Source organism: Oratosquilla oratoria, chromosome 22 (assembly GCF_046742065.1).
Source record: "Oratosquilla oratoria isolate Oo_2021 chromosome 22, ASM4674206v1, whole genome shotgun sequence".
Lineage (NCBI taxonomy): Eukaryota > Metazoa > Arthropoda > Malacostraca > Stomatopoda > Squillidae > Oratosquilla > Oratosquilla oratoria.
Genome location: NC_134798.1, coordinates 47452025 through 47467279, shown reverse-complemented (window position 1 = coordinate 47467279; position 15255 = coordinate 47452025). Strand labels below are relative to the sequence as shown.

Sequence of the window (15255 nt, the reverse complement as noted above, 5' to 3'; positions counted from 1 at the left end):
TGCTTTTCTTAAATTCCAATTCTCTGCCCCATGCAGTGCACATTCTGCCCCAGGCACAATCTCCACTTCAGATATATATTTCTCATAACGCTTCATTCTCCCAAGAGATTTGATAATTACCCGCACTCTACAATTTACCTTCACCTGACATATTAGGTTAATGGTAGAGTGTCAGGAATTGAGAAAAGGATCAACAGACATTCCTCTTACATTCAGCAACCCACTACATGCCCATCCACCTCATTCTTAGTCTTCCACACATCTTCCTTGTCTCTCCTCATTAATTCTTTCCATATGCCCAAATCATCTCAGTACTCTGTCATCTCTGTGCCAGATTTCTTTCCACCCCTGCTCTCTGTCTCTCCACATTTCTCACTCTGTCCCAAAAGCATCAAGACTTCCTTTCTGTATGTAATTGGCAGTTGCCAACAGGTCTATCTAAAGAAACACCATGAAAGGACAAAACCTTTATTAGTAAGACATTTTACTTGTTTCAGCTTTATCAAAAATATCAAGTATCATATACTTGATAAAGCTGTAACAAGTGAAATGTCTTACAAATAAAGGCTCCATCCTCACATGGTGTTTCTTTAGATAGACTCTTCCTTTCTGCCACATACAAATTTAATCTCTACTTCCCTCAGTGCTGTGGGCACAATCACTCACTCAAACAGTCTTTTCTTTGTATTTATCCCTAGATAGCTGTTTTATATAGCCCTTTTCATTTCCAGATATTTACTTGGTTCCATTCCATAGAAATCAAAGGGTAATAATAATTCAGGTGCTTCATGCCAGACAAGTGAAAATGCCAAAACCATCAAATGAGTTATCACTGTCCAAAGTTTGACCAAATTAGGTCATCAAAGAACATATATTTTTGAGGTACTGGCATCTTCACCTGTCTGGCATGGAGTGCCTCAAAAGTAGCAGGTATAGGATTTCAACAGCAGAAACACTAATCACTGTACTCCAACAACTCAAGAACTGCTTTTAACTATGTTTCCACAGCAAGGTGTTCAGCAATTAGGAAAACAGCCTAAAGACCTTGCAAACTAAAGCATTAAGAATAATAATTCCCTGTACTAAAACAACCTTAATAGAGCAGTACATGAAAATAATAGGCACACAGTTCTGCTCAAGTCCTCTTGAACCATGCCACTTCTCATATCACACAAGCACAGTCCACTAAATACAATAAAAAATAATAACCTCAACAAAGTACTATTCAAGCATGAACAGTTTCCTGCTCCCAGCACCCCACAACACATCATTAAAAAAACATATACACTATGATCACAAAACAAGTACATACATACATACATATACCAAGGCTTTTTCCCCCTTTCAAGGGAGGCAGCCAAAAAGAAAAAGGCTTGAAATCATTCCCACCCATTCCATCCCTAAATACACTCCACCCCTCCACCCTCCCTCTTATCTTAGCACTAACAAGTACTTTATATTAAATTTCCAAATCATATATTTCACTAAGGTTCCTCAAACATCAGTCCAGAAGAAGAATCACTTCTATGAGAAGTAAGAACTATATTGGCACAATTGTATTTAGGTTGTCACCTTGCATTTAAAGAGTAGTAATACAGAATTGACCTGGCTACAGATTCCAAGTGCTCCAGATGCAACCATCACACAGAAGACACTGAATATTTCATTATACACTGCTCTACTCATTACAGAATACCTGCAGCCTTCAGGTAACTGGTAACAACCTCCAGGTGGAACCATAAGTCATTTAGAGAATATACATTATATTGTTGTCTAGGAATTGTTAATGTGGGGCAGTGGTCAGCAACTTGCAGCTCAGGAGCCGCATGTGGCTCTTTCAGGCCACTTGTGTAGCTCCAGAAGCTTTTCATAAAATAATTATTCCATCAAAATGAAGACATCATATACCGTAAATTTGTAAAACATTCCAGGCAAAGTGATATATATTTTTATTCAACTTCATTTTGTTAGTATAAGTAAATTGAACAATATAACTATAATTAGAATTTTTTTTAAAGTAGGGCATATTCTCATTCTCATATTATGGAGGTTCTGTAGATTTAGGTTTATGAGACTGTATTGTGGCTCCAACAGTACAATTTTTTTTCTATCAAACTTTAAAAAATGGCTCTTCTAGCTATATGGGATGCTGACCACTGGTGTGGGGCTATGTAGTATCCAGACAACAAAATAAAACAAAATCTCCTCTCTGAGTGACATATGGCTCAGACCAGTGCCTGTGGCCAGTTACTTGGGGGGGCTTCAGTTGGATAGAAATGTCCAGCACTTTTCTGTTCATGTCATAGGTTTTAATATATTGATCTGCTTTTCTTGGGTAGGTTGAAGTTGTGCCAGAAGACAGAGAATCAGCAAAGAAAGTTACAGTAGAAATTTTACAAGCAGAAAGTCTTACAAGGACCCCAGTTAATTCAGTAAAGAATACTAAAAAACGAAAAAGAAAGGCAGGAACCAAGGACAAAGAAGAGAGGTATTGATATTCAGCTTTTGTCTTTACTCATGTACATTTTGGTATATTGGTGTATTTTAGTAAAACTGATTTGTTAATTCTGAGAAGTATGGTAGGGGTTACAGTGGGTGGGGATGAAATAGGTGGGAGTGGAATTATGCTTTTTGAATTTGACTACCTCCCTTGTAAGGGAGAAAAAGCCCTTGGTATATGTATGTGTGTATGCATGATGTAATTGAAAATCAAAGATATAGATAAAGTTGGAACTGTACATGAAGTTGAGGTTAGGTATGATAAATTGGAAGGTAGGAGATAGGACCCAAAGAGCATTGATCCTCTTCCTTTATACTACAATTGGGTAAGCACACACACACACAGAATGATGAAAGGAGCTTTTTTTGCACTGTATGTGTTGGAATAATAAGTTATTATTTTCTTTTATTGCAGAGAAAATATAATGGACACAGTTATAGTAAAGACTAAATATGAGTGTTCAGATTGTCAAAAAGTTTTTTATAATTCAACTAAACTGGAAAGGCATCGTAAAGTGCACACAGGCATTCGACCCCATAAGTGTCATTTGTGTCAAGCTGCATTTGTAGAGAAGTGCAACCTGAAGATTCACCTCTTGACACATTCTCAGGACAAACCACATCAGTGTGACCACTGCTCCAAAACTTTCAGGTAAAACTGTATATGGCTGGAAAGTATTGTCTGCCAGTATCTAGAATAATATGTGCAGAATATCTAATCATAATTGAGGGATTAATTGATAGTATACTATTTACCTGTTTACTGTAGTGTAGACCATAGGAAGCATTAGGCAATAGCCAGGTTAAAATGTATACAGTTTACTAATGTAGCTAATAGGCTAGCTAAAAGAAGAAAAAATCATGATAAAGTATTATAGTATTTTATTGCAACATTATAGATATGTTCGAGATCTGAGTGAACATAGACGTATCCATCAAGGATCCCGCCCATGTGTATGTACTCACTGTAAAGCAACATTTGTGAGACAGCGTGATCTTAAAAGACATACAAAGGTATGTTGCTTTTGATTTAATGTTACATTTGGATATGGTTTGGACACATGGAAAGAATGAGTGAAGAAAGATTAGTAAAAAGTGTGGAAGGCAGATGTGGATGAAGTGAACTTGAGGGGATGACTGAGGATGAGATGGATGGATGTGGTGAAAGGGGCTTTGAGCAAGAAGGAAGTGTCTGCTGAGCAAGAAATGAAGAAGTCAGGAGATAGGGTTGAGTGGAGAATGTCTTGCTGTGTCTTGCAGGTGGGCAGGAGACAGGGATGACCCTTCATCTATGAGGAGCTATGATGAGAGGGAGGAAATGGTGTAGGATGGGAATGGAATGGGTGGGAGTGGGAGCATGCTTTCTGACTTGGCTACCTCCCTTATAAGGGGGAAAAAGCACTTTGTATATAGATGGATATAAACCAAGAGATAGAATAGTAATGAGTGTCTATCCATCTATATACAAAATGCTTTTTCCCCTTTACAAGGGAGATAGCCAAGTTAGAAAGCATGCACCCACTCCCACCCATTCCAATCCGATCCAACATCCTTTCCTTCTTCAGGGTCATCCCTGTCTCTTGTCCACTGCCCTGGTTCAAAAGCAATGCAGCAAGACACAGTACATCCACAGCAAGGCTGCTTCATATATTTGGCAAATGAAATATAAGTTATCAGATGGTTGTTCTTCATGAACTTGCCATATGATTATCTTTGAAGTTGGAATTTGTTAATCATACTTTTCATGCAGGTTGTATTTAATTAGAATCTCTTTTGGTTCAGTAATATTTTGTTTAGTATTTTGTGGAAATTCATTACACTTGTTACATATACATATTTTCTATCTGTATTAATTATGTATGTTTTCAAATTTGATTTCTTAGGAACAACATAGTAATGAGAAATATGAATGTAAGATCTGTGGAGCAACATTTAAGAGAAAGCAGTACCTGGATATGAATCACATGCCTAGTCATCATCCAACACCTGACCAGAATCGTCACCCATGTTCTCATTGTGGCAAAGTAGGAAAAATAATATAAGGATATTTGGTTTCATGTTGTCAATGTAGGATATGTACTCAAGCATACAAATGCATATACTTACCTAATTGTATTTAAGAATTTTTTTTCCTAAAAGAAATCTAGTTAGTATCTGTTATAGTAATTTTAATCAGTTTGCTACAATTTTCACTGAATTAGTGTATATTTAGAGCTCACACTAGAGTAGTAGGATTCTATTCCAGATCATTAGCATGCTACCTTTCCATAGTACCCCTGTTTAAAGTGGCATGCATGCCAGGGACTAAATGACTAATAGTATAGTTTCTATAACTTTTGGGACCAGTGATGGTTACCTAGAAGGTGGCAAAATTATAGTGAAGGAATTCCTATTTTATTTATAAAAAAAATTTCTGTCTTTGGTGTGTAGTGGGGTTGTATCTTTTTTCTATAACCTTTAGAGATTTATTTCTTACTTGTTGCATGGTGTATATGTTCCTTTCTATGGCTTTATCTATGGATGAATATTGAGTTAAGTCAGAGTTTGCTAAGTCCTTTTCTACTTCTTCAGTGTACTCCAGCCATTTTGTTTTCTTGTACTTTATATTTATATATATTTATATATATATATATATATATTTTATGGGTGAGCTCAGTTTTTTTCTTTTACTTCTATGGTGACTGGAAACCTGCAACTGCAAAGCAAATAATGGTAGTTTTCGAGCCCTCCCTTAGATACCTATGGGAAGAAACATTGGACTGATGTCTATTGTATAAATGTGCAACTGTTTCTATATCACTAACAGAAAGTAGTACAAGGAGGGGAGCAGTCACTAGTTGTGTTTAAAGTTTTCTCAAAATCCTTTTTTGAAATCCAGATAGTTCAGTTGGTGGTTAGTGCATGAGTCCCTATAATAGAAACTAGATTGAATCAGTACTGTAGAAAGGAGTCATTTGTTAAAATGTAGGAAGTAAGCTGTGTTATTTCACCATTTCAGGTATTTCTTACCCGTTCAGCCCTCAACAGTCATACTCCTGTCCATGAGTCAAAGCCATACCATCTTTGTAAAGTGTGTGGTCGAACTTTTGCCCTTGTTAAGTACCTGAATGCTCATTTGAAAACACACAAGCAGAGGAGGTATTATGTCAAATGTATACAGTGCCCTAGAATGTTTGCATCAGTTGACACACTTAAGGTAGGTCATGATGTACTTGAGATTGGTTAAGTGTTCTCTTATGCTCTCTCTCTTCCTCTTCCTCTCTATATCTCTCTCTCTCACACACACGCACACACATTAACACACTTCCATGGCTTGATGGTATAGTGGTACCACTCTGGACTGCTGATTCAGTGATCTGAGTTTGAGTACCCCCAGGGCTGAAAATTTCAGCATAGTTGCACTGCCAGCTGGCACTCTAACTCTGGTTGGCAAGAGTTGGTATAGGGGAGGGTACAGTCACAGTATTACCATTAGATTTAGCCATATATAGTCTCTGAGCTCTCATCCAGGAGGATAATATTTGAATCACAATTCCCATCTGTGATCCAAGACTGGTGAATCACACTTGGTGCAGAGCTGCTTGGTGGTGTAGTGGTACTATCTTGGACTGCTAACTCAGTGTATGCAAAGAGCAGTGAAAGAAGAGATGGTGAGTTGGAAAAAGATGACTTGTGGGGTACCACAAGGCTCAGTTCTGGCACCACTAATGTTCTTCTGTATATCAGTGATGTTATGAATAGTTTAGGCAGCTATACAAACTTATTTGGAGATGATACCAAGATCATGAAGAAAGTGAAAGGTACATACATACATATACCAAGGCTTTTTCCCCCTTCCAAGGGAGGTAGCCAAAAAGGGAAAGGCATAAAAACACTCCCACCCATTTCATCCCTAAATACACTCCACACCCCTCCCACCCTTCCTCTCATCTGAGCACCTCCTGGATGACGGGTCATCCCTGCACCCTGCCCACCGCCCTGGGTCAGAAGCAGTGTCACAAGACACAGTACATCCACAGCAAGGCCGCTTCATTTAATCGGCGACCCCCCCTCTCCGTCCCCCTTTGCATATAAGGAGAGGACGGGGAGAAATCCCTTCGGGCTGCGTCAAAATTTACTCACACATACTACCCCACCCCCCACCCCCCCGACCATTCCTCCTCATGCAGTGACAACATCATCCATATACAACCATTCTCCACTCACCTCTGTCTTCCGTCCTCTCCCTTCCTTCCTCAACAGACATTCCCCTCTTCCCCAAAGCCCCCTTCACCCCATCCATCCACCTCATCCTAGGACGTCCCCTCATGTTCACTCCCTCCACATCTGCCTTCCACACCTCTTTTACTAGTCTTTCTTCACTCATTCTTTCCATGTGTCCAAACCATCCTAATATTCTTTCATCAACCCTATCTCCCAAATCCTTTTTACCCCTGTTCTCCTCCTCACCTCCTCATTTCTCACTCTATCTAGCCTAGTAACCCCCACCATACTTCTCAGACACCTCATCTCAAACACATTCAAACTCCTTCTCTCTTCTTCTCTTATGTTCCACGTTTCTGCCCCATACAGTGCTGTTGGCACAATCACTCCTTCATACAGTCTCCTCTTCGCATCCATTCCCAAATGTCTATTTCTCATTACACTCTTTAAACCACCAAGGCATTTACTCGCTTCTCTCAATCTACATTCTACCTCCACCTTCACTCCACCTTTTCCTGCTACACTTGCACCCAAGTATCTAAAACTATCCACTTCCTCCAGTCGCTCTCCCTTAATGTTCACTTCCAGTCTACTGCCACTTTCACCCCTTGTACATCTCATCACCTTACTTTTACCCACATTTATCTTTAGCTTTCTTCTATCACATACTCTCCCAAACTCTGCCACCAGCTTCCTCAATCCCTCCTCTGACCCTGCCACAAGCGCAGTGTCGTCCGCAAACAACAGCTGGCTCACCTCCCACTTTTCTCCATTTTCTTTAACCATCTCCAATCCCTGACTCACTACCCTAGCATTCACCTCTCGCACCACCCCATCCATGTATAAGTTGAACAGCCAGGGCGACATAACGCATCCTTGACGAAGTCCCACCTTTACTTCAAACCACTCACTCTCTCCATTTCCAATCCTAACACATGCTCTACTACTCACATAAAAACTCTTGACAGCTCCCAAAAGCTTTCCTCCTATCCCATAAATCTGCATAACCTCCCACAGTGCCTTTCTGTCTACCCTATCATAAGCCTTTTCCAGATCCATAAAAGCCCAAAAAACATCCTTCCCCTTTCCTATAGCTTTCTCACATATCTGTCTTACCACAAAGATCTGATCTACACAACCTCTACCCGTCCTAAATCCACACTGTTCCTCACCAATTACTCCTTCTGTTCCTCTCCTAATCCTCTCAATTAAGATTCTCCCATAAGCCTTCCCTACTACACTCAACAGGCTAATCCCTCTGAAATTACTACATTCACACTTGTCCCCTTTTCCCTTGTAAAGAGGAACTATACAGGCACTACTCCAGTCCTCCGGTACTCTACCCTCTCTCCAGCAAACATTAAATAATCTCACCAACCAGTCCACCATCACTGAACCTCCCTTTTTCAGACATTCTGCATGACATCCATCCAGACCAGGTGCCTTACCTGCTTTCATCATCTTTACAACTGCCTTCACCTCATCCTTCCTTATTTCTCCTCCATTCTCCTCACTCATCACTCTCATTTTCTTCGTATTTCCCACTGCAGCTATCTTTCCTTCCCTATCCTCCTTCACATTCAGCAACTCCCTAAAATATTCTGCCCATCTTCCCCTCACTGCCATCTCTTCCATTATCAACTCTCCATCTGTACCTTTTACCTTTTCTTCCCTACTTGATTCGCCTCCTCTTCCTCTCTTAATTTCTTTCCAAAACATCTTTTTATTACTTTCAAAATTTTCTGTCATACTCCTACCCCATTTCACATCTGCTCTCCTCTTTGCCTCCTTTACCTTCTGCTTTACTTCTCTTTTCTTTTCTTTGTACATCTCATATGACTCCCCTGTCCTCTTTTGTAACCAATCTGTGAATGCTCGCTTCTTCTCTTCTACAACCTTCTTTGTTTCCTCATCCCACCATTCACTACCCTTTCTTCTATTTCCCCCTGTCCTTCTTGTTCCACACACCATCCTTGCACACTTTAAGACTCCCTCCTTGAACCATCCCCATTCCTCCTCCACACCCATCTCTGCTCTATCCTTTACTCCCTCCCACTCCTCCTTCAGCTTCTTTTCGTACTCCTTCTCCTTTTCCTTTTCATTCAAGGAGTTCACTCTAAGAACCTCCCTACCTTTTGTCCCTTTCCTCTTTCTCCATCTATCCTCCACTCTCAACTTACCTTCCACCAAAAAATGATCTGATATTCCCCCACCCTCTCCCCTTAGCACATGTACATCCTTAACTCTTCCTATCATAATCCCATTCACCACTACACAATCCATCAGCGCTCTATCCACCACCCTTCCCTCCACCACCCTCTCCCATGTGTACTTATGCTTGACTTTCCTCCGAAACACCGCACCTGCTATCATCAACTCTCCCTCCAGACACACCTCCACCATCAACTCTCCACCACGATTCCCTCCTGGAACTCCACACTTCCCAACCACTCCATCGATTGAACCATTTCCCACTCTAGCATTAAGGTCTCCCAGTACTATTACATTGACATTTCTTCCTAAACCCTCTATGCACTCATTTAAATCTATCCAAAAGGCCTCCCTTTCTTCCATGCTCTTCTCACTGCCAGGCCCATATGCACTTACAAAGACCCACATCTCCTTTCCCAGTTTCACCTTCATCCACATTATCCTTGAGGAAACCTCCTTCCACTCCACTACCCCTTTACCTATCTCCTCACTTACAAGAATAGCCACCCCTTCCCTCCCTCGCCCTCTCTTCACTCCTGATAACCTCCCACTTACACTCCCAAACATACACTCACCCTTCCCTTTCAACTTAGTTTCACTCAAAGCCAACACATCCAACTTTCTTCTCACAAACATACTACCTATCTCTTCCCTTTTACTCTCATCTGTACCACATCCACGCACATTAAAAGACCCAAACCTTAGGGTGCTGGCCCGAGGCCCACCAGCACCCCTTATGCCTTTTCTTTTCATTTTAGGTAATTGCCCCTTGGGGCTACAGGGAGAAGGATGCCTAGTCCCTCTCCCCGTCCCTTTCTTCTCGCCTCTTACGATCCAAGTGGGAAAACTTGGTGGCAGTATTCTTTTCCCCCACCACAGGGAATTCCCCCAATCAGAAAGAGAATACTCAGAGAAATGGTACAGGACAGCAACAAGGGGTTGGGGGACAGCATAACGGAGGGACAGTCGTAGTATAAAAGTGTCATCATTTCTCTATGAACAGAATTTCTTCTATCATAGACAAAATGATGTGTGGCTCTGGTCCGTAGGGGCGCCCCATATAGACCCTAAAGTATCGACAATTGCTACTTTGCCACAATAACAAGCAGCCAATACCCCAGACGGAGAAGTGAAAGGTGAAGAGGATTTAAATTGTTACAAGAAGAACTTGATGAGGTTTTTGAATCGAGCCAGAAGTAGAAGATAAAATTCAATGTAAAGAAATGCAAAATCTTGGAAATGAATCAAAGCAAAAAAGAGATTGTCAAGAAGTTACAAAATGGAAGATGAATAATGATAATGATTCAGTTTAACATTGTGAATGCACCCTATTAGGAGGCTAGGATGGTGCTCCTTACAGAGTAATTTGTAGCATGGAATTTAATGGATCATACCCTTGGTCCAACTTGCTGGTGGCAGGGTTCAAAACACTATCACTTAGACCTCCACTGCAAGTAGTGACGCTCTGATCTGTTTGGCCAGCGAGCATCCATTATAAAATGGAAGATGAGTAATAATAATGAAAAATAATAATGATGACAGTAATAATAATTGTTGGTTTGTGTTTCACAGATTGGAAACCAATAACCACACAGTGGCTGGCAATGGTCCTTGGGGCCTCTCACAGATCACTCTGGGAAGAAACTGTACTATTGTCTGTATTGCATTAGTGTGGAAAAAAAATGAAGTAAGACATATTGCTTAAAAGATGATGGAAAGCACAGCTTTCCACATAGATGTGTCAATTTGTTGAACAAGTTGGAAGAAGGTATAATGTAGTCCAACAACATCAATGAATTCTTTAAGTCAGAGTTTGATAAATGGAGATATTGATATGGGACCCCATGAGCATAGCTCCAGCTGTTTACTAACTTGGTGAATGCATACATACACATATACATACATACATACATATAAACATACATGCACAATTGTGAATCCTATCTTACTGTGCCTATCCACCATGCAGTCACAAGCTTACATATGAGAAATTTAGGAAATATTGGTTATAGCAATTTAGGCTCTAAGCATGGAAAATTACTTTTTATTCACAAGGAGCTAAGTTAGGAGGGAAACAGATGGGTGATGGATGGGATTGGGATGGGTCGGGGTGGTGTATGCCATGGATGGGTACCTCCCTTATAAGGGGAAAGAAGCCTTTTGATGTATATATATTATTAAAGAATGGAAGGATTTTAACCAATATTCATTGAATTCTCTTATGTTTTGTAGATACATCAGGAAGCCTTTCACCAGAGGCAAAATCACTCCAAAGGCCAAAACAAAAAGCAGCCAAAAGCACAACAGGAGCAAGAGCCACCTGTGCTCACAAATCTTCCAGAACAAGAACTAGCACCAGCTTCCATGAATGTACTTCCAGGTGCTCCTACTTTAGACATGGCACTTGTGACTGATATACAACAACCAGACAAGGCCATGGTTCCTCAGCATGCTACAACCTTGTACCAAATTCAGGAGGATGGGACCCAACTTTGTCAGGAGGCTGGTTTGGATCAGAATAGTTTAGTACATATGGCACCCCAACAGCAAGGAGTTGCTGACGGTAGTGGTGTTGTACACTTCGAAATTCGTTTAGAGCCCATGGCTTGCCTAGAGAACAACTTCTCAACATGATTACCAAACACAAAGAAACATTTTCAAAGTATTATTTGGAATGAAAATCCTATTGATTTTAAGAGTTCTACATGTATTCAGAAGAATGTATTAGAAAATGAAAGCCTTATTTTGGGAGAGATGTTTCAGGTAGCTGTGTTAAAGAGAGACTGAATTTCTTATTATTGTACAGGCTATGTACTTGTTATGTACTTATTTACTTGTTGGTTTAGGAAAGTGTGTTGCAGTTTTTGTAAGGCAGTTAGTAATTCAGTATTCTCCCTTGTCCAAACAGTATCCTCAACAATTTATTTAATAACAGCATAATTATAAAAAGAGCATTATGGTACAGTTGTTATACTATGTATATGAAAGTTATGTTCACACAATCCAGGAGAATATGTGAGAGCAGTTCATTGTTGAAGTTCTTTTAGAGTTATTTGTTATAAATGTTTGGATGAACATTTTCATTTGAATGGAAATCATCTCCAATTATAAGACACTGATCATCAGAATGATTTTGGGAAGTGGTTATATCAGCATCATACAGTAATATCTTGTATATACTCCAGATCATCAAGTAAGATTCTTGTTAAAACATTATCCATAGCTCTGAAGTGTCATATTTTTTATGGTTAAAAGGAAGTTGTTGAAATTGAAAATATTTCCTACCCTCCCTCCCTACCACCCACCCACTGTACCTGCCCCAGTGCAAAAGCAAAAGCTCTATAGCTAATGCCAAGCTCCTCCACACTGGGGTATTGGCTGTACAGTTATGTTTAATTAGGACATTAGTAACACCTCTATGGACCAAAATCATGCTGTATTCTTTCATGTATGGAGACCAATAACCATGTATAGAAGAATACTGAGACACTTTTTATCTTCTACTATCCCTTGTCTTTGCTCTTAAATCTTCTTTATCACTCTTCTTGCCTAATGTTTCTGTATTGGGGCAATAAGAATGTTAGCACCATGTTCCTATGCATGTCATAAAAGACAACTAAATGGAAGAGAGTTAAGGTACTGGGAATTCACCTCCATGTATTTTTCCCCATGGGTTGAAGCCAATCAGCCTTGCATTGGTATATAAATATATATACATACATACATACATATACCAAGACTTTTTCCCCCTTATAAGGGAGGTAGCCAAAAACAAAAAGACATAAAACCATTCCCACCCATTTCATCCCTAAATACACTCCAAGGGCTAATTTCCCCCATATAAAGAGGGTGGCCAAGTCAAAGACATTAAAATTCATTTTGATCTCCTCCCATCTCAACACTTTGAGGATGGATGTTCATCCTTGTCTCTTTAAAACACACACACACAACCACATGCAGAAAGATACAAAGACGGATCACCATGAGCATAGTTCCCTTCCTGTATAATACAACAGGTAGATACATACTCCAAAAACTATTTCCCCCATATAAGGAAGGTAACCAAGGCAAAGCACATACCCATTTATACACATTAAAACCCATTTTAATCCCCTCCCATCTCAACATGATGGATGTTCATCCATCCCCCCCCACACACACACACATATACAACTAGGTAAATACATACTGGGAATCTGCAGCCCCACAGTGGCTGGCAATGGTCTTCAGAAAGAGTTTGAACTATTGTTGTGTTACATGTAAGACAGTGTCTGTGTCACTGACTTATATTATTAAAAGGGGAGCAGTTACAGGTTGTCAGTTCTCTATGTAAAAAGATGGAGGAAACACAGTTGAAATTGATATAAAGGTCCTGGTTCCAATCCAGAGATGAAGTGCCAGTCCCCTTGTAGCGGAATCTCCAAATGAAGGTGTGAAGGGGTTAAGCTTTGAAGATGGGCAGCATGAAGATGATTCTCTGACATCAGTCTTGCAGGACCACTACTAGTGGGAACCCATTGTTGTTCCTGTACCTGAAGTACTGTACACTCTGACGTATCATCACTTATTTATGTTATAAATTTATGCATTTCAAATATCCATTGTACCAGTAAATCATGATCATGTGAATGTTCTGTATATCTTTAAAAAGAGTCAAAGATCTTGTAACTACAGTGAAGGTGTACCTATAAAAGTCAAAGATCTTATAACTAAAGTAAAGGTGTACCTGAAGGTGTGTGATGGAGGAGCATTGTTGTGGAATATTTTTGTGATATGGGTATCCATTTTGTCATTGGCCCCACTTATTATATATTTCTATGTATGTTATGTGTAGTCATACAGCAAGACTGGCACAAATAAATTCACTTTTAACATACATGAGCTTTTCTTTTATCCCTGTCAGGTTTCCAATGCACTGGGAGTATAATTGGAAGCATTCTGATCTTGCATTTATTTGGTTATGAGTTCGAATCCCGCACACCTCTCCAATTCGTAGCAGTCCAAGCTCATAAGGGCAAAGGTGCTACACACCTGATGTAGGCTCTTCACCTGTCATCTTCATGTAATGATATATACATACATACATATACCAAAGGCTTTTTCCCCCTTACACAGGGGGTAGCCAAAAAGAAAAAAGCATAGAAATCACTCCCACCCATTTCATTTCCCATATATTCCACTCCCCTCCACCCTCCTCCCTCCCTCCTATCTTGGCACCTCCTGGATGACGGGTCATCCCTGCATCCTGTCCACTGCCCTGGGTCAGAAGCAGTGTCGCAAGACACAGCACATCCACAGCAAGGCCGCTTCATAAATTCGGCGACCCCCCCCTCTCCGTCCCCTCATGCAGGAAAGGAGAAGACGGGGAGAAATCCCTTCGGGCTGCGTCAAATTTTTTCTCATACATACTTCCTCATCCCCCACCCACTCCCCCTCATGCATCACAGCCTCATCTATACACAACCCTTCTCCATTCACCCCTATCTTCTGTCCTCTCCCGTCCTTCCTCTACAGACATTCCTCTCTTTTGTAAAGCCCCTTTCACCCCATCCATCCATCTCATCCTAGGACGCCCCCTCATATTCACTCCTTCCACCTCCGCCTTCCACACTTCTTTTACTAATCTTTCTTCACTCATTCTTTCCATGTGTCCAAACCATCCTAATACTCTTCCATCAACCCTATCTCCCAGCTCCCTTTCCACCCCTGTTCTCCTCCTCACCTCCTTATTTCTCACTCTATCTAGCCTAGTAACCCCTATCATACTTCTCAGACATATCATCTCAAACACATTCAAACTCCTCTCTTTCTCTTTCATGTTCGGCATTTTTATTTTACCAAAACGAGTCATCTGCTACAAAAGTTGGGAATAGGGGTCGCCATCTTGATTATATTATGTATATCGATGAATCTAAACACAAAGCTGCCATTGTTTTTTGGATAGGACGTGCATAACTGTGCAGTGAATTGCAATTTTCTCGATTTTCCATCGTTTTGATCATGTCCAAATGGTCGATGTCATGTGATAAAATAAATCCTTGTTACAGATTCGTAAAGAACGAAATTTAGTATCTTTCGTTTATACGCATTGATGAGCACACTTTTTTTTTTGGGGGGGGGATTCGATATAGAAAAATAAATGGAAATTTTACCTTTATCTTAGCACACCACTGCTTGTATCACAGAATTGCACAACAAGAACATGTTTTGTGAATAACTTGAATAAGTAAAATTCCCTATGCTATAAATGCAAAAGACTATCCATATATTTCTCATATCAGTAATAAAATTAAATTTGATGCAGAATGTATAGGCTAGTACCAGGGCATTAAACTTTGCCCC

At 40.2% G+C, this 15255-nt stretch overlaps 1 protein-coding gene across 2 annotated transcripts in view; it reads left to right on the top strand.

The window, feature by feature from the left end:
* Positions 1 to 13789, top strand: part of LOC143037529 (uncharacterized) — a 36917-nt gene extending 23128 nt beyond the window's left edge. Inside the window, exons 13-18 of one of the 2 annotated variants that reach the window (XM_076205908.1) lie at positions 2340 to 2488; positions 2915 to 3151; positions 3399 to 3513; positions 4383 to 4523; positions 5498 to 5695; positions 11146 to 13789. In XM_076205908.1, the coding sequence (XP_076062023.1) occupies positions 2340 to 2488; positions 2915 to 3151; positions 3399 to 3513; positions 4383 to 4523; positions 5498 to 5695; positions 11146 to 11547 (1242 nt within the window). In that variant the 3' untranslated portion in view covers positions 11548 to 13789. The remainder of the gene's footprint in view (positions 1 to 2339; positions 2489 to 2914; positions 3152 to 3398; positions 3514 to 4382; positions 4524 to 5497; positions 5696 to 11145) is intronic. The other variant, XM_076205909.1, reaches the window with a different exon arrangement.
* The last annotated feature ends 1466 nt before the right edge of the window (positions 13790 to 15255 follow it).